We start from the raw sequence: 19,012 nt of genomic DNA, 5'->3' as shown, positions 1-19,012 counted from the left end.
CAAACCCAGGTAGAACCAATGCAACTTACCCCTTCCTCCAAAACCTACTCAACGTCCAACCCCGGCCTCATCGTCTTCCTCACAAACGCCCTCCTAATCGCAAGACTAACCTGCGTCCACCCCACCACTTCATTATGCCCTCCATACCTCACAACCTCCAACTCCACCATCCTATCTCCCTTGTCGTCCTCGACCTTCTTATACGCAAAAGCACCCCTCTTGACCCTATTCGCCCCTTGAATCGTTCTCCTCTCCTCCTCCGCCACAACCCCTTCTTCCGTCAACATTTGCGTAGCCAGTGGCTGGAACAACGCTTCAGATTCCCAGTACGTGATATCCTGGTCGTTTCGTGCGTGCAGGAGAGTAATGTGGAAACCGGACTTGTTGGCTGAGGCGGTGGAGATGAGGGCGCGTAGGCGGGTGAGGGTGGGCCAGTGGTCGACGATGCGAGTGGATAGATAGTTTGCTATCCTGGGGTAGCCTTGCAGTGGTTTTAGGATGGGGAGAACGCCGCCGATTTTGTAGGTCTTGAGGAGTTGGGGGAGCGAGGTGAAGGGGGCTACTAGGACGATGCCGGCGAAACCTTCAAAGTTACGGGATGGTTTGAATGTTACAGATGGGGATGTAATGGCCAATGGGAGGTGCTCGGAGGTGGAATTGGTGAAGTAGAGCGCGCTGGCGGCTGTTACGGCGGTGCCGAGGCTCTGGCCCAGGAGAACGGTGCGGGTGCTTGAATGAGAGAGGTCCGAGGTGATGTAGGAAATCAGGCTTAAGGCGTCGGCTATTAGACCGCTTTCAGTGGGGATATGCGGGGAGTGTGTGAGCGTGGAGAGACCGAAGCCCCGGTAGTCGCAGGTTACGAGGTGAGTTTTTGGGATGCCAGAGACGGAGCGGTAGGTTGAGGGGCGGTAACCTTGGGCTATGTGGCCAGCGTTCTGTTTGGGTGGATTAGAATGAGTGATAGATAAGCTGGAAATATTAAGAAGAGTTAACGGTGGATGAAGTGACGGAAGAATGAGGGAGAAACCATGTAAAACTAAGAAAGAAGAGTCGATATGGTCTTATCACATCTCAAACTCTCATCTCAGACTAAAGACTCTGGAAAGAAAGGGACAGCATGCCAAACCGAAAGTCAAGAATCGAAAGAAAGCACAACCTACACCATGAAAGTTGACCACAACCCTACTTTCCGGGTCGCTGCTCAACAGCTTCTCTCCTATCGTTCCCTTCAACTCCTCTGCAACTTCCCCCGAAACAGCAGCAGTAAAAAGCTCATGTTCATTCTCCAGATAAACATCTAGAGGAAGTACATGCCAGCAAAAGAGCTTCTCTTGATCCGCTGTAGTAAGCCAAAAGGGTTGTACTTGCCCCTCTACACATGGGTACTTAGTACAGCGATAGAACAAGCCGAGGAAGAGTTACAGATGCACTTACTCGCAAAGCCGAATTCTTCGGGATTCGTCACGTTGTGGTAGAACCCCGTGTGAAATTTATGGGCATAGAGAGCGCTGAGAAGACATTAGAATCGACTCCAAACATCATCTCATCTGTCATGATGAGAGCAAAACGTACTGCCTTTGTACCGTGGGATTGACCAATAGGCCCACAAACGCGGCCCAGACAATGCCTAGAATGGCAAATGTCCAGTACGCTTTTGTAAAGATGGCTTTGAGGTTGGGCATGATTTCAGTCACAGGACGTGGTCTTGCGCTGCCTAGATACTTTATACTGTCGGGAATGTCGACGCAGAGAAAGTACTGCGACCGTAGCACTGGCCTCAGGTAAAGCAAAAAGGATTATGGTGACGTTGCGGAAATGGAGCGCGCGAAGGGCACAGATGCATGGAGATAGGCAACTGCGGGTGATCTAACCGGGATAAGCAGGCCGCAGCGAAGATCTTGGCATCGGAATTGAGCGATGGCAGCTCCGGATCTCATGTGTAACGAAGAGCATGCTTCAGACAATACCGTCTCACGTATCTCGCAACCGTATATCAATGACACGCGATACCGGAGCAGAATGTGTGTAGTTTGACGCTAAGAAATGGGTATCATTTGTACTCATACACACCGCAAGACTATTCCAAGGTTTCCACAATATCGGCACACGTTCAGACGATCTCATACAAGACTCTTCTTAGGCCGTCCAGCTTTCTTCTTTTCTGCCATACTACTGGCAGACCCACCCATCCCTCCCATGGCGACGTCCTGAGTCGGCGTTGCAACCGCAGGCGTCACGTCGCCGCTCCTAATTCTCTTCTCTGGCAACTCATCGCCGTCTTTGGGCAGTCTGAAGGCTAGATACGTCTCCTCTGCCCTTTTGCACTTATCAAACACCTCGTTCATGTATTTCTCCACGACATGCGGTGGTCGTATCGAGCGCGGCAAGGCGCTTGCGATTTCGTCGCCTTCATCGTGCTCGATTAGTAGAAGGACAGTAACTGGCTGGTAGAATTCAATGTTGTCTATCTCGTTCATCTCGTCAAAATCTTCGATTCGTTGGGGCGGTTTAGGCGGCACGAAGGTTGCCGAGGGGGCTGATGCGGCGGGTTGTATGGACGCAAAAGCAGGGTTGGTGGGGCTGGGTGTTGGTATGATGGCATTCGGTGGGGGTGCGCCAGGCATAGCATTAGTCGCAGTACCGAGAGTCGGAATCGGCGTTGGCATTGACTTTTGAGCAGAGGCAGACGGAGGTTTGACGACTGGATCCGGCCTTGGCTTCATCTTGGTGATGAGGAAGGACAGCTTTGCGCCTGTGCCATTGGGAAGCCATTCCATGAAACTATACGAAGGGAAGTAAAACTTGTCTTCGCTGCCATGGACAAAACTGAAGACCAACGGGCGATATGTTGTCCTCGGGGGTGGGTTGTAGGTCGATAGCTGCGGCGGCGGGTGGTATTGCGGCGGTTTGCTGAAGTTGTTCGGATAGGGTGGATATGGCTGTTGTGTAGGCGAGGGTTGCTGCATCTGTCCCTGGGGCGGGACCGGACTGTACGGCTTGGGCGTGCTGGGCTGCAGAGGCTGCTGGACTGGCTGGACTGGCTGGACTGGGCGGGGAAGCGGAGGAGGAGCTGTGTGTTTCGGTGCTGGAGGCGGCGGCGGCGGCGGCGGCGGCGTAGGTTTGGGGGGTTGCGTTGGCGGAGTTGGTTTGGGCGCTTTTTCCTCCTTCTGCCTGGCCAGAATCGCCGTCAATTCGTTGATGTGTGTCTGGAAGAACTCGAGCTGCTCCTTGCTTGCCGAGCCAGCGGCGACTATCTTCATGACAGCCTTCAGCTCGGGATCTGTTCCTGCTCTCGCGGCGAGCATGTGTATGACGGGATCGGGGGCGGGGGCTGCGGGGGCCTGAGGCGGAGGCGCGGCCTGGACAGGTTTGGGGGGCTGCGGTGGGCGTGGCTGGGGTTTCTGCTGTATCGGCTGGCCACCCTGGTATTTGGTGTGTTGGTTGGGCTGGTTGTGGTTTGGCCAGGGAGCATAGGGCGATGGCGCGGGAGCCTTTTTCTGTGCTGGTCTGCCCACCTCGCGCGGGCCGTAGAGGCGGATAGGCAGCGTGTGCGGCTCTATGACGAGCTTCACACTCACCCTGTCGGCACCGACCTGGGGGAAGTTCTTGAGCAGCTCCTTCTGTCTCGCCGTCTTGGCCTTGTCCTCGTCGGTGCGGTCGGCCAGCTTCTTGGGCTGGTTGAAGTGGGCATGGAAGGTGCGGAAGTTGGCGCCAGACAGCCAGACAGCCTTGGAGCGCTCGAAGGACGTCTCGAGGACGCGGCTCTGCTGGATCGTCTGCCATTCGCTCGATGGAAGGTGGAGGGGCTGTGGCTCGCGCAGTGTGGGCAGCGGCGCGCCGTCGACCAGCTGGAGGGGCAGCGTCTGTCGTGGGGGCAGCGGCGCGCCCTCAGCAGCGGGCGTCGAGGGTGGCGCGTCTTTGACGGCGAGGCTGGTCCGCTTGCGCTTCAGGGCGGCTTTGGCGGTTTTGGCGGGCTTGTCGTTGGGCGTGTCGGGGGCAGCCGGGGCGGCGTCTTCGCGGGCGCGCGCCCTCGTCGAGCGTCGGGGCTCAGACATGTCGTGTGCGGGTCGGGGTCGGGGTCGTGGCCATGGCCATGGTGTCGTGCACAAGGCTGTTGCTGTTGCTGCTGAGTTGCCCTGACGCGCTCCGGTGCAGCGGCGCGCTAGCCTCCGGCACTCCAGGGCTGCCTCACGCTCGCTGACGGCATGCGCTGCTACTTCGGCCTTGGCTGCAGGCTGCGAGATAAGCCCGAGCCTCTGTCCACAGCCCGGGTCGATATCCTTGCCTTCATGCAGCCTGACTCCGCTGCCTCCGCTGCCTCCGCTCGCCTCACGCTTCAGTTCAGAGCCATGTCATGTTGCAAGAAAGCAGACGAGCACGGGAGTTGGTGGTGGAATCAATCAAATTGTGCCTTCTACTGCCTAGTCGCACTAACCAAAAGAGAAAAGGAATGTGCCCTCAAACTGGAGAATGGTCCTGCTTCGCGCTTTCCCCTTTCTTTCAATCTGTTCTTCAATCTGTTCTTCGATCGAGTGCTTCCTGCTCAACGCCGTCCACCCCAACATGCTGCAGTAGCGACGCGAAAGCTCGCGCATTAAGCCTTCGCAGCATCCTTCCAGCGGGGCTTCAGCACAACTCTCCACTTGCCATCATGGAACTGCATCGTGATGAATTGCCGGAGTTGGATCTGCTGGTATCCAGCCTCCTCGAGGGCAAAGCGAGAAAGAAGATTGGCCGAGACTGTGCGCATCTCTGCGTATGCGAAGCTGGCCATGCATGTTAGTGCGCTGCCGCAGCAGAAGATGAGGGATAAGGTAACATACTTTTGTCCGATACAATTGTGTCGGCCGTTGGAGAATGGAAAGTAAGCATCCAGACTACAATCTCACATCAGAAAATGTCCACATCGAATATCTCGTCTCATCACCAGGGCGACTTACTCAGGTTCGGGTGCGTCCTCTCTTTCCTCACCTTCCAGCCACCGCTCCGGCCAGAACCTCTCCGCCTGAGGCCAGTACCTCTCATCACGATGGAGCGCTCTGTAGCTGGCCGACACAATCGTGTAAGGCGGAATCTCGTTGCCGTTGATGTTGTGGCCTTGGTTCGTGGTACGGCGACCCAGTTCCGAGGCAATGGGGTTCATGCGCAGGTTCTCCTTCAGACAGGCTTCGAGGTAGCGATATTGTGGGTCTGTGCGCACCGTCTTTGAGTCTAGGATGGGGTCATTGGGGCCAAGGACGGGAAGAGAAGCGAGTAGCTTTTCGAGAGCGGCGGGGGTTCGTGCGAGTTCCACAAACAGGCATGCCATGGTTCCTAAGGCGCCTCGTTAGCTACTATGATGCGCGGTGGAGAGGGAAACTTGAAGGCCGCAACCTAGGAGCTAAGGAGTGGCAATGGGGCATGGACGAATCTAACGTACCAGACGTGGTTTCCGATCCAGCGAGAAGGAGCTCAGACATCTGATCGATGATGTCCTGGTTCGACATACGCTCTCCCGTGTCTGGTCGCGCGCCCTCGTCCAACATGTGCTGGAGGACATCGATACGTTTCTTGTTCTCGTGTCCTCCCTGAGCTGCCGCGCGTTCGTCGACGAGTTCGCAAATCGCAGACGTCATCTCCTTGGGCCAATCAACCTCCCACTCATATCCCATGCGCCTGAGGAATCTCTTCACAAAGACCAACCCATACCTCTTCGCCTGACCATTGAAGATGGCGTCGGGAATCTTGCTCCAGCGCTTGTCCCTGCCGGACAACAGCTTGCTGGGATCGAAGATCTTGTCGATCTGCCCGAAGCCCTTACCAAATGACGACTCGCCCATGATGTCTAGCGCAAGACAGTGCAAGTCACGCATAAGGTCAGTCTCGAAGTCGCCGTTGGGGTTGGACTTGGCATCTTGAGCGATAGCCTTGTCGACTTCAGTGTAGTAGTTGCTGAGCAAGATCGATGTGCACGCTTTGAAGAACGTGTCTAGCTTGTCGACAGAAGAGACAGTGAAAGCTGGGCTGAGGAACTTCTTGAGGTTGCGGTGGGGAACGGGGCGGCTGTGGGGTTTCGGCGTCAGCTACCGTCGCTTTCGCAAGGAAATACGGGAGACTGATACTTACATCTCTCCAAAGAGACCGGGGCTTTTTCTGTCTCTCGAGATCTCAGCATACATGGTAACCTTGGGTAGATCAATCGTGAGAAGAATCTGCTTCATAGCTCCCTTATCAGAGATCCAGAGCTGTCTTGGTCCCAAACGGATGACATCGCCGTACTGCTTGTGCATCTTCTCGACATATTCATGGATCGTGCCACGAGCGAAGAGCCATCGCAGATGCAGGGCCGTATAGGGCGCATACCACGGTCCGGGGAAGCGCTCAAGGCCAGTCTTTTTCGTAACAGATCGAAGGTAAGAAAAGCTGATCACTATGGCCAAGAGACTTGCGACTATATTGCGCGGGTGCATCTCGATGGTGGAGAACTGCTCTGCAGAAGGGAGAGAGTCCATGGTCGGCATGAGATGCCATGGAAAAGTTGGAGTAGAGACGTTCATTGTGAGCGATCAAGGTAGATACGATGAAGAGGTTTGAGATGAAGCGTTGGATTAACGGCTCCTAACGTGGAAGTGGCGTCTTATAGTCAGGTCGTTTGATCAATCGCTATAATACTCTCCCGAAGTCACTCCCCCTGCGATCCCGCCAATTTCACGCACGTTGGGGATCGCCGTGGTTAGAACCTGGAGACCCTCAAAGCTAGGTTGATACAGAGTCCCCAGACGATTGCCATACACTAGTTGCTAGATCGCAGGCTGATCAGTGGAGGGTAAACTAGACCCCCACAAGTCTGGTACCGAAAACCGACCGGCAGTAGGGTAAATGACTCAGTGAATATACCGACTCTTTCAACGAGACTACAGACAAGTTTTAACCCGGAAGCATCATGGGCACAAGTTTCGTCGGCAATGCGACTAGACTTGAGGCTGTTGAATACGACGGATCTCAGCCTCAGTGACGTAGCGTAGTGTCGATTAACTTCAAGGACTGTTCGCCCTATGCACGTAACGCCAGTGCATGTGTTTCTAGCTTCATTCTCTGTTTGACTTCGCCCACGTTCCTCGTCATATCCAGGTAGATACTTCGGCAGTCGGCCGACGCTAGCTAGACGGCCGGTCAGAGTAAGCTGACTGGTTTTCCGTGGCTATTGGGTGCTCAGAACTTGGCTTTTTGCGTCGTCTTATCTCAATCGGCACTTGTTGCACCAAACAAGTAGTTGCCGTAATACGGTAACATCCACTGACATGTGACAAACCCCACGAGGATGGTGTTGACTTTGGGCACCGGGCCTGGGTTCAGGTCATTGGGGATCGCCCCCAGGTCGGTGAGAGATTGGTGTGTGCTGACAACACGGTCTATGTGCGCGTGGTGTCGTACTCTAATTACATCCGGTCTATCCTCTTTGCATCGTAGCCCACAGACCACGAGTCACCTCTGATTATCGCAATACTAACGACACGAACGATGCCAAAAACTATCTTCGCATAAGGAACACCAGACAATCAAGGCGACTGGGATGTAGGAAGCCTGGTTGCAGTGATCTTGGTATTCGGCCCGCACCGCTGCAGCTATCATGAGGTATCATGTTGAATGAGGCCGATGAATGCCATATGCGTTATTCGGAGATATGGGTGTGTGAGATGAAGGACTTTGCCCTAGCTGCATGACTCTAAATTCTTCCATGCTACAGTTGTGTAGTGCAGTCACCAAGGGTGTTGAGTTTGTATTCAGCCGCGTCAGCAGCTAGATGTGTTATCATGCCGATGGAGCGGGCCGTATCGGGAGAATAGCGAAACTCTGTTAAGACAAAGTTCCAACGGCGGGAATGCAGTACCGATGCAAAGCAAAGTTCCGGAGAGAACTCCGCTGCCTCCATTGGAGTGCGAGGCCCCGGGCAAGATGATGTCTTTCGCCCACGTAGAGCAGGTATATCGAGGTGCATAGTATTGACCCAGCCGTTGTCTGAATACCCTCTTAGTAATCATCACTTCAAAAGTAGGCAGGTTTCCCAGACAATCCTCGGACCGCCAATATATCATCATCGCCGATATCTCGTACTTGTATCACGTTGTCGTATCTTCCAATCATGGCTCGGGAAAGGATTCTGCTTGCCGGCGTCACAGGATACATTGGGGGCAGTGTGCTCCACCAACTGCTTCGCAGCAAACATGCAGCGATCAAAGACGCTGATATTACGTGTCTCGTTCGAGGCCAAGAAAGAGTTGCACAGCTCCACGCTGCGTTTGGTGACAGGGTCAAGGTTATCGGCTTCGAAGGTCTGGACGATACTGACCACCTTGTCGAGATAGCAAGTCAGTACGACGTCATCTTCAACATGACGCTCGGTTATCATCTCGCCAGTGCTGCGGCCTTTATCGAGGGTCTTTCGGTGCGCCAGAAGTCCACTGGCAAAGATGCTTGGATGGTCCACACTTCAGGTGTCTCGAACCTTGCGGACCAGCCACTCTCGGGTGTTCACGTTGAATCCAACCCCGATCTGGAATTCGACGACTCGAGGGACAACATCTATGCGTATGAGAAGTCGCGCAACACAGTAAAAATGTACATTCAACGCACAACGGAGCTTGGCATGATAGATGCTGGACTCGAGTCAGGCGTGAAGACTGTCGTTCTCATGTCTCCATTGATCTACGGGGTGAGCGACGCCTCCCCGCAAACTGCGGCCCCGCACAATATTGACACCTCGTCTAGGTTGGAACGGGCTTGTGGAATAAGCGTAGTCTGCAAGTTCCTCGATTGGCCCGAGCGGCGATCTCTGAAGGGGAAGCCATCGTTATCGGTGACGGCAAGGGCGTGTGGGACAACGGTACTATTACCGCCGAATCTCTGTCACAAACGCACGCTGATCTCTTGCTCTAGTTCATATCGAGGACCTGGCAGAGCTCTACGAGCTGGTACTCGTGGAGATCTTGTCAAAGGGAGGCGCTTCTCTGCCCAAGGGGAAACAAGGCGTTGTTTTCAGCGCACATGGGCGTCACACGTGGATCGAGGTGTCGCAGGCGGTTGCAAATGCAGCATTCGACGCCGGCGTAGTCAAGAGTAACACGGTAAGGTCTGTTTGTCTCGCCGATGGAGCCAAACTCTTGACTGGTGGTGTTGAGCAAGTTGCTGAGCTGGGATTCGCAAGCACATGCAGGACTCGCAGTGAAATCGCTAAGAGACTGGGTTGGTGCCCCAGAGCAGGACTCGAGACGTGGGAGCGAGGCTTCGTGGAAGAGGTTAGTGCGCTATCGAAGCTGTGAAGCGGAAGCTGTCAAGCGGCTCGATGAGTGCGGAGGCTAGTCGGTGCGAATACGGCTATACGGACCCATGTTGTACATAAGCTAGCCAAGATAACACATGACGTGCTTTGAGACGAGAGACACAAAACGATGGTGATGTTGGCGATGCCTGTTGACTGCAGGACAGCGTCATCCCAAACGTGCATCGGGTCAAAGGGAGATATCGGGCACGCTTGGCGAGAAGACCAAAGTGTCCGGTGTAGATAATGCTACCCAGGTGAGGTGGCCCGTGCGTGTCGGAATACCCCATACAACATTCTCGTGCGTTCTCGCGCCGGCCGATTAGGTTTGCAGCAACGGCATGCAGAGAATCGAGGTACAGCCTCACTGAGCATGGCCGCCGAAAGTTAAAGTATGGTTAAATGGACGACGAAGAGGCGAAGAGCCGAGGGCGCGTGGAGGCGCACAGGCGGTAGAGATTACCGAGGCGCCAAGTCGTTTCGGAGCTAGTTCCAGGGTCCAGCAAATGTGCCTGAACCCTTTTTTTCCTGCGACCACGACATCGGGACCCCACAGTGGTAGCATTAGTCTGCTTGCTACCCAGACAAAGACTCCTCCCTCCTGCTTTCTATGGCTAGGATGCGTCTGTTGAGCATACGGGCCCTCGCGCTGTGAGATAAGCGTGGCAACGGACGCCATGGCGTGTAAAAAGCCGTTTTGAGCCGCCGTGTTGCGCAAACTCAATCTCAAACAGTTTCTCCGGTACTTATCAATGGTATATACATGGTTTGGATAGCTAGGCCAGAACCTGCGATATGAAAACCGCCGAAACTGAGCAAACACTCCTGGTTCCATGTGGGTCGCTGACGCGAATGAGATCTGCAGTCTTGTTCACGTTGGGTACGAGATTGGCAGCCATGTGTAGACCGTTCCAACGGCCGCCCAGCCCTGTCGAGTAAAGGAGCAATTACGCGGACGCCGTTTGGTTGCTCTTGATCTTTCACACCGACTTTTGCGCGTAAACGGGCCTTGCGTGCCGCTCCAGCATTCCATCCCTCGATTTTATCGTCGGGCCGCTCTAGACTAAAGCTTTGTCTCCAAAGCTAAGTCCAGGACTTACCTAGGTACTTTCCGCAACACTGTACTCCACATAGGGGTCCAATCTGATCCACTGAGCGTCTTCGTCTTGCCTTGTTGAGAACGCACCAAGGGCCCTTTAGGACTGTGCAGCTTTGTCGTCTGAGTAGATAATCGTGCCCTCTCCCTTCCTCTTCCTTTCTCCGTCTCTCTCACATTCTTCCTCCACCACCCACCATGAGTGCAACCACAACCCAGACGCTCACCTCGCCGGACATGGCACCGGTTGGAGATGCCTCTGTGCCCGGAATCAAGGCTCTTCGAGAAGCCATCCCAGAAAAATGCTTCGAACGCTCTCTTCTGAGATCCCTTTCGTACGTTGCACGAGACCTCGTGGCGGTCAGCGCCTTGTTCTATTCTGCCGTCTGCTTGACACGTCTTGAGTCGTCTTGGGCCATTCCGCTCTGGGTCCTCTACAGTTTTGTCCAAGGTCTGTTCTTCACAGGGCTTTGGATTTTGGCCCACGAATGTGGCCACGACTCCTTCTCAAGCCATCTCCAAGTCAATGCGGCAGTTGGTTGGGTCCTTCACAGCATTCTTCTTGTCCCATTCTTCTCGTGGAAGTTCAGCCATTCCCGTCATCACCGTTACGCAAACCACATGGACAAGGACACCGTCTTCGTGCCCAACCGCAAGCCAACCTCCGAGTCAAAGGCCGAACCGAGCTTCTTGACACGCCTCGTGGACCACGACGCGGCGGATACACCCATCGTCAGTCTCTTCACTCTGGCGATTCACCAGCTCTTCGGATGGCCAGCCTACATCCTGATCAACGCAGGAGCTGGCGCACAAAGCCTTACCAGAGGCCGTCGATCCACCGTGCCGACCTACAAGCAAAGCCATCTCGATCCCACTTCGCCCGTCTTCACTCGTCAAGAGCAGCCATACGTCCTTCTATCCAACGCAGGCATCGTGGCCGTCTTTGCAGTCCTCTATCAAGTCGCTCAGACCCTAGGCTACCGAAACACTTTCTTCTTGTACGGTCTTCCTTACCTCTGGATGAACCATTGGATCGGTAAGCATCTTTTTGGCCCAACCGTGTAAACAGCATTCACTAACCATGCAAGTCGCTATCACTTATCTCCACCACACGCACCCAGAAGCGCCTCATTACGAAGATGGAGCCTGGACTTACCAGAAGGGCGCCATGTCCACTGTGGATCGCGAATTCGGCTTTATTGGACGCCACATCTTTCACGGCATCATTGAATACCATGTCGTGCATCACATCTTCCCGTAAGTAGATTCGCTTTAACTAGTGTTGGATCTGAAACTGACAGCCCAGGCGCATTCCCTTCTATCACTGCGAAGAGGCTACGTTTGCCATTGCGCCGTTGCTTGGGGACAAGTACATTGCGCAAAAGAAGACATCTTTCCTCGCGGACCTATGGGAAGCCTTCACTACTGCCAAGTACGTGGAAGCTCGCCCCTCGAGCGAGCCAGGAGTAGTGCATTGGGCCAAGGCCTGAAAACTTCACACCGCTGTCCCGCATTTCTGAGGAAATTTGCGCCGCTAGCCGCATTCGGCCAGGTCTGGCGGACACACTCCACGGGGGGTAGATATCCCGAATCGAAGAGCGGTACACTTAGATACTTCACACAAATCAAAGGGTCTGCAGTAAGGGTCGCTTATAACATGGGCTTGATGGCTGGGATGAAATCGATGATGGCCCCGGAGTTCGTCTCAATTCTGCCGATCGCCACGGCACGAAATAGGGGTTGGTCCCTCTTTGCCACCATGCCACAATCGGTAAGCGACGGTAAAATGCCCTTGGATTTGTGCGGTTACACAAGTTGCTATCAAGTTTATAATGACACGGTCATTTCAATAGCTGACATGAGTATCTGGATCATGACATCATAAGCTCAGAAGCCAGCTTCACATAGCTTTCATAATCTTACTATTCGTGCTCTATCGCTTTGTACACCTCTTTATCGCTTATGTTATATAGAGCAGCTAAGTTCCTGCGCAACGCGTCACTGCCTTAAACAGGTTCCAAAGCTGAGCAATGCAACCTTCCCCCATGGCACCTGGGCACTATCGACCATTCCTCAAACCGCGAACTTATCGAGCTGTATCGACGAAAGCTCGTTCTGTGGCTTCGACCAAACAGCTAACACCTTCACCAGCGACATGGGGTTTCCGACGATAGTGTGCCAGTGCAAAGAAGGAGTCGCACAACATTCTGTCCGACCGATAGCTTTGCGAGTCTTGGCTCCTGCGAAGGATATACTTGGCATTCAAAGGTTCTGGGTTGATATGGGGTCGAATAACACGCGCAATGAAGACATATTTACTTCTGAACTACTAACCTGCCCTGGGGCTTAGTCTCTCTACTTATGAGCGCACCACACTTCGCAAACACCAAAGACATTCTTTGTATCGCCCAATCGTTCTGCATCTAGGCATATCCCAACTTTGGAAACATCGCCCTCGCCTTTTTCGTCCATACTGCGCCACACCCCCACCAACCCCACTCCATGGATATCAAGGGTTTAGTACCTGACACTAGCTAGTATAGTGGCTGAGCAAGCCTACTTCTATTTCCAGATCTAAGATGATTCACATCATTTGTCGTGGGATGATGCTTGTGCGGCTTTGATGCCGGGGTCCGGGTTTCGAGGGCCCTGTGATGGTCAAGCATGCGAGGTTTCAAGACATCCGCGCTCCGAGCCTGATTAGTGATCTGGCTCAGGGAGGCGGATGGGTATTCGAGGGTGGACTGGAGTGGATGAGAGAATGGGATACGTTTGTGCGCATGCTGGGTAGACATGAGGGCTGATAGTGTTGCGATAGATAAACGAGATGGTTAACAGGAGCAAGTTTTATGTAGTGTGAAATGAACGAATTGTAGGATCATCAAGCTGTCAATCAACCAACAACGCCCACTATTTCGACAACTGGCAAATTACCTCTCAGCCGATTTCAATACACATTAGGAACGACAGATGCTACAGTCACGCAATTAAATCGGAAAAGGCATGGTATCAGAAATCGTGTTTCATTTCTAAGGCTTCTAAACCGAGGGTGATTTTGGCTACCGGCAGGCATCCTTGTGACCCTGTCGATACTCAAGCCCCTTGGTGTTCGTTCGAAAATCTCGAAAAGTCCCAACACAGAACGCCAATAGATGCGAAGAAAAGCTTTGGGTATGTACAGCGGAAAGTTCGGTCCCAGACCACATTCCCGGTCGAAAAAGGTGGAAGAAACGAGTGTGTGAATGCAGTCATGTTTCAATATGTGTCGTGAGCGATGCGTGTCATGAGGCATTGTGCGTTTAGTTGACAACGCGGCGGCTGGACCAACGAGGACGAGCGATGCGTCCGTTGTAACCACGCTTTGTGATGCTGCCGTTGACACAGGTTGTGCCGGCTGCGACGGCTTGCCAGACGACCTCGCCGTTGTTGCAGAGGCCGAATTGATCGGCGCCGTTGCAGACCACAGAGCCGTTCTCGGTGCAAGTGCCCGCGCCACCAGCTGAAGGAGTTGAAGGCATAGAAGGAGCGGCAGGAGAGCCGGTTCCAGCAGGAACGGTGGGTGCGACCGGAGAGGGAGCAGTGGGTGAGGCGGTAACAGTAACGAGTGTGGTGGACGTCGATGGCACTGTGGGTGCGGCTGGGGGAGCGATGGATGCACCGCTGGAAGCTCCGGGAGCGAAGACACCACCGCCATTAGGTGGGAGAGCAGATGAGTCGCCTCCAGTAACAGATGTGGGAACGGCAGATGGCGATCCCGCGGCGGGGGCGGTAGGGGCAGGATGGTACTGACCATCGTTCGCAGAAGTAGGAGCAGCAGATGGCTCTCCACCAGCAGGAGATGAGGGAGCAGCTGAAGACTCGCCACCAGCAGGGGAAGATGGCTCAGCAGGAGTGGAACCAGTAGCTCCACAGCTACCAGTAGGGTCTTCCAAGTCGTTGGTAGCACCCTTCTCGACGTTTGAACCCGGGTTGGGAAACTTGGTAGCAAAGTTTTGAGGAGAGGTGCAACCCTCATTGATGTTCGCGACAAACATATCAGGAAGCTCGTTGAAAGCAGAGTCATCGCTAGCGCCACCAGTAACTTCGATAGGCGCACAGTTCATGTAAAGTTCTGGGGCTCCCGACATCTTCGAGAACCAAGTCCATGCAAAGGTAGCCTTGCCGTTGGGAATGCTGGCAGGAAGCTCGTAGCTGTACTCGCTAACTTGGCCATCGACACCAGGGCATCCACCTTCAATTGACTTGATAACCTTGAACTTGGAGTTCTCGGTAGGTTCGGTGTCCATGGTAACGCTGAGTTGGCAGGAACCGCCGCCATGGACAGCTGTGCCCTTGAACTTGATTGTTTGCTGCTCTCCTACGGCCATCTTGTTCATCTCGGAGACTGTGAAGCCAAGGTTGCTCTTGCAGGGGAATTGGGATTTGTTGATAGGGCCATTGTCGATCTTGTCAACGCTGTACGGAACAGGTTGCTCCATGATGATATGGGCGTTGGTGATGGCGAAGAAAGCGGCCGCAGCCATAACGGTGGATCGGACGGACATGATGCTGATGGTTGGAATGGGGAAATTGTACAACGGCAATTGCGATAGATGTTTGTAGAGAATGTAAGTGATCTAGACCTGCTAGTCGTGTAAATGATACTGCAATGCAAAGAACGTAGAAGCTACTAAGAGAGCGTGAGTTGTGATGGGAAAATCATGCTGCGAAGAAGCGATCGTGTCTTATACTTGTGCCACCACCAACGTGGTGTGGATACTATAGCCATCGCGTGCCGCCACCAAAACCTCCACAATGCGTATGCTCGAATGATCCTCTAATCAAACGACCATACTGGAGGGTGACAGTGTAGACGTAAGACAAGGTACATGGAAGACGTTGGTGGTCCACAGCGGCCAGCGTCTACGGGATGAAACGGGCGGTCCGGGTATGCTGAGGCTCCCAGCCAAGGGAATGCGAAAATGGTGCAAAGCCGACGCATGTACGTTATGCGTCGACGCCTAAGTGGGAAGGCCATGAAGACGTGGATTCGAGGATCACCATGTGTCGGTGCAGGGCCTAAAGGGGGAGGTTTCGTTTCGATGTTGCATCTGAGCAGCCATTGGTTAAGGCATGGTCGCTTAGCGGGCCGGTAGAAGATCCGTACCCCTGTGTTTTATGGAGCGTCGCATCTCAGACTCCACGATCCCTGTCCAACGTGGCCGATTGGTGAGCCGCTTTCTCTTTCGCGGACGCCGATGGCTGCTCGTTTCTGGGTTTCGCTCCACTGCGCCTGGTGTCGACGCTTGTATTCACTAGCATCCGCTCAAAGACTGACACATCTTCTCTCGAATCGCGCAAGGGACTGGCTGAGCTACGGCGCCAGGGTGCCGATTACCATTAGCTGTGGGTATTGCGTCGATGAACGATGACGCGGACGTTTGCTGCCCTGGAGGGATGATCAAATTGTTTGGAGGCCCATCTTCACTGACCCATCATATCCTAAACACCAGGATAGGCAATTACTTCCTGGGTGTGTCGCACTTGTTGACTGAGGTGATGTTAATTAGAGCTGTCCAGACTCAACGAATCGCCGTACCCTTTTCCTCGTAGGGGGGGCCCACATCGTGCATGACGAAGAGCTACTGCGCCACAGACTGGACCGAGACGAGACGGAGGCTGCCTCTTAAAAGTACATGCGGCCTTTCTCAAGTTTGCGCTTCGGTGTGCCCGCAGCGAATGCGATATGCCCGATGTCCTCACTGGCGCGTACGTCGCCCACGTGCACATCAACGTCCTTCAGCAACCTTGCTCTTTCCATAGCATCCAAGGTGTTGCCTCCCGCAGGTAGATCGAGGTATGGATTTTCGTAGGTCATGCTTGTGACAAATCCAAACATCTCCGGACCAAGTGTCTTCCGCTTGAGAATCAACGACCCAACGCCGACCAGAAATATCGCAACTGCAGCTACGAGCAACAGACTCAGCCAAGCGAAATTGCAAAGGTAGATGTCATGTGTCCTACTAATTGTCGCGTTTGTCGTCGCTCCGATGAAGAATATTCCTGAGTCATACGTCGCCAGATTAAAGGGTCTGAACCAGTTTGCGAAGGTAGTGTTTTGGGTAGTTTCGTTTTGAAGTAGGTAGACATCGACATCGTTTACTGGCTTGGTATCAAGACCGAAAGCCGACGAGTTGCTTTGTGGAAGGTTTCCAAGATATGCGTTTGGTGCAATCGTAAGTTGGTAGTAGGTGTTCAGAACAAGAGATAGCCGTTTCGCAAAAACCTCCGGGCTTAGTTCTGTCAGGTTTACCCAACTTGGATTAATGCCCAGATTCGAAGTCGGTGAGGTTAATTGAAAGGACGTTGTGTTGTAGATGAACTGCTCGGTCGGATTAGATCCTCTAGACCAACCGAAAGCTTTAGGGAAAGCAGCTAGAGCCAGTTGCGAGATCAGGATGTGGTCGAAGGGAGTGACATGAGTATTTCGCAAGTCTGACTGAGACGGACGGACTTTGACAGCAGCACAAGTGTCTTTGTTGCACTCCACCACCGTTTCAGTGTGACTCTGACCAAGAGAACAGTTAGTGATACTCAGACTTGTGTTTCCAAGTGGTCCGACTCCCAAGCTGGAGGCGTACGTGAGCTTTCGCATGGGAAATTCCTGGTTCGTCATCGATGTGTTGTTGTAACCAGCAAACGCATCAAAACGGCCGTCTCCATCAGTACCTCCATTGGTGAGCGGAAGGTCTGTCTGTAGAAAGAATGTCGAGCGCTTTCCTCCGGCTACTCTATCGTTGCCCCAAGGGCTATTCTCATCTGACATGTTCTGCCATATCTGGCCCGGCACGAGCTTCTCGAGTTCAGTAAAGTCGGTTCTGTTTTCCACGGTACGCGATACCCATGGCTCACACTGTACGGTAAGCTGAGAAGTCTCCAAGCTAAAGCTCCCGTCCCGATCCACGGGGCGTCCGATGACAGGTATGCCGATCAAAGAGACGTAATCTTCAGGGCGTCGTTGGGTTAAATTAAGAATGGTCCATCTGTCTTTGCTGCCCCCGCCGAGTTCAAGGTACGGTATTTTGACATTGCCCCAGATATCCTGTGGCCCGTTTTTGACTTGTTCGGAACCCAATAATGCGGCAGCATACAATGCTTCGACTTGAGTCAGACTTCCATCGGTTTCAACGTAGGTACCGCTACTAATTGCCCACGCGGCGCTACCAGGGCCAGTGGAAAGGTAACGAAGAGGAGAGAAAGTTGCTATCGTATAGGTGGACTTGCTCATCAAACGTAGTGATGCCTGACCGCCTAGAGGGGACATTGTCCAAAGAAATAGCAGATTCGCACCAACAACGGTAATTCGTCGCATCAGTAGCTGGCTTTCGATCGTTCCCCATACAGACTGGCTTGCCATGAGTAGCTCGAGATTCTGACGAGTCAGTCAGTGATCATGACTAGCGCAACATCGTATGTATGCTTCACTCGACTTACGCTAAGTTTGGTGCCTTTCTCCGCTAGGTATCTTGCAATCATTTTCATACTACGACCACTTATCGCCGCGAACATGATGGGAAATATAGTCGGGCCCTTAGTACATCAGCAGGTTACAAAGATCTGGAAGCGGAGATTGCGGACAAGCTGGATAGCTGCAGTAACCTTAGTTGCAAAAACATTGCCAGCAACAGGTTTACCATTCAGGGTTACGACTGCTATGCCGAGCACTATAGTATGTCAGCACGGGTATGGGGAGGCTCCTGTCGCAAACTGACAAACGAAGTATACGGGAAGCAAGACAAGGATGACATCCGCAACAAGATACAAGCATGAGATCCAGGTGCGCTGCTTCAATGCTTGTGCTTCGTCTGGCCAACTCGGCGTCCGCTTTACAGTCGCTTCGACCGATGTTGATTTCGACTCAGGTTGGGCTTGATTCGGATGATCTGAATATACGACTGTTGAGTCCATATTGTGTCGGTGGAACGAGCTCCAGCGCGAGACGTCGCTGACGTTCATGCTGTTATTGTTGATTACGCGGTACGAGCGACCACAGTAACGTCAGGATGAGGCTGATAGTTCGCGCACAGCGAACGACGCTTCTTTTGCTTCCGCATCCTCATCCTATGCGGCGTAGTACCAGAGCAAGTCCTTAGCATAGCGCTAAATAAACTTTCCACTCGACATTTTAGGAGCGCGCTTCCTGAAGTCAGGTTGCATTTGGGGCGTTCCTGACGAATCGGTTTGTGTGGGGTGAAACACGAAGCGCTTGGGCGGGTCTTGCTAAACCATTCTTCGCGACATGTGGAGAAATCGCGATTCTATCACATTGCATGTTGGCATTCGTGCGTCACTGCTTGCGGGAATGATGAGAGGCTCGGGCCGGGATGAGGCGGGTTTAGAATTGGTGGTTTGGTGGAGGAAGCTGGAGGGTAGTGCCGTTGTGAAGTTGGTGCAGCGCGAGAGTGTAGGGCTGAAGCGGCAGGTGCGACTACATCGCGTCCGGAGGCTCGCATCTCTACTCGTCCCTCACTATGACATGCTATCATCATGCTATGAGGCACAGTATTAGACTGCAAACACATTTGATGTATACTATGATGGGAAATCTATCTTGTAATGAGGCTGCACTACGAAGATGC

General features: G+C 53.4%; 5 protein-coding genes across 5 annotated transcripts; 1 reads left to right on the top strand and 4 right to left on the bottom strand.

The window, feature by feature from the left end:
• Window positions 1-44: 44 nt before the first annotated feature.
• J4E90_009369 (uncharacterized protein) lies at window positions 45-4,055 on the bottom strand (the record flags this gene model as incomplete). Its single annotated transcript, XM_051438888.1, has 2 exons — window positions 45-935; window positions 2,127-4,055. The coding sequence occupies 2 exons, from the start codon at window positions 4,053-4,055 to the stop codon at window positions 45-47; spliced, it is 2,820 nt and encodes a 939-aa protein (XP_051287551.1).
• Window positions 4,056-4,936: 881 nt separating this feature from the next.
• Window positions 4,937-5,303, bottom strand: J4E90_009368 (uncharacterized protein; the record flags this gene model as incomplete). Its single annotated transcript, XM_051438887.1, has 2 exons — window positions 4,937-5,257; window positions 5,298-5,303. 2 exons carry the CDS (start codon window positions 5,301-5,303, stop codon window positions 4,937-4,939), a joined length of 327 nt encoding a protein of 108 aa, XP_051287550.1.
• Window positions 5,304-5,333: 30 nt separating this feature from the next.
• Window positions 5,334-6,491, bottom strand: J4E90_009367 (uncharacterized protein; the record flags this gene model as incomplete). Its single annotated transcript, XM_051438886.1, has 2 exons — window positions 5,334-6,042; window positions 6,106-6,491. The coding sequence occupies 2 exons, from the start codon at window positions 6,489-6,491 to the stop codon at window positions 5,334-5,336; spliced, it is 1,095 nt and encodes a 364-aa protein (XP_051287549.1).
• A 5,138-nt stretch (window positions 6,492-11,629) lies between these two features.
• On the top strand, window positions 11,630-11,884 carry J4E90_009366 (uncharacterized protein; the record flags this gene model as incomplete). The annotated part of the gene is made up of 2 exons (XM_051438885.1): window positions 11,630-11,634; window positions 11,701-11,884. 2 exons carry the CDS (start codon window positions 11,630-11,632, stop codon window positions 11,882-11,884), a joined length of 189 nt encoding a protein of 62 aa, XP_051287548.1.
• A 1,809-nt stretch (window positions 11,885-13,693) lies between these two features.
• Window positions 13,694-14,938, bottom strand: J4E90_009365 (uncharacterized protein; the record flags this gene model as incomplete). The annotated part of the gene is made up of 1 exon (XM_051438884.1): window positions 13,694-14,938. One exon carries the CDS (start codon window positions 14,936-14,938, stop codon window positions 13,694-13,696), a length of 1,245 nt encoding a protein of 414 aa, XP_051287547.1.
• Between the last annotated feature and the right edge of the window lie 4,074 nt (window positions 14,939-19,012).

The sequence above is a fragment of the Alternaria incomplexa genome (genome assembly GCF_024043165.1).
Source record: "Alternaria incomplexa strain BMP 0042 chromosome Unknown scaffold_15, whole genome shotgun sequence".
Classification (NCBI taxonomy): Eukaryota; Fungi; Ascomycota; class Dothideomycetes; order Pleosporales; family Pleosporaceae; genus Alternaria; species Alternaria incomplexa.
The sequence above is the reverse complement of the archived record's forward strand: the minus strand, read 5'-3'. Positions and strand labels throughout refer to the sequence as shown.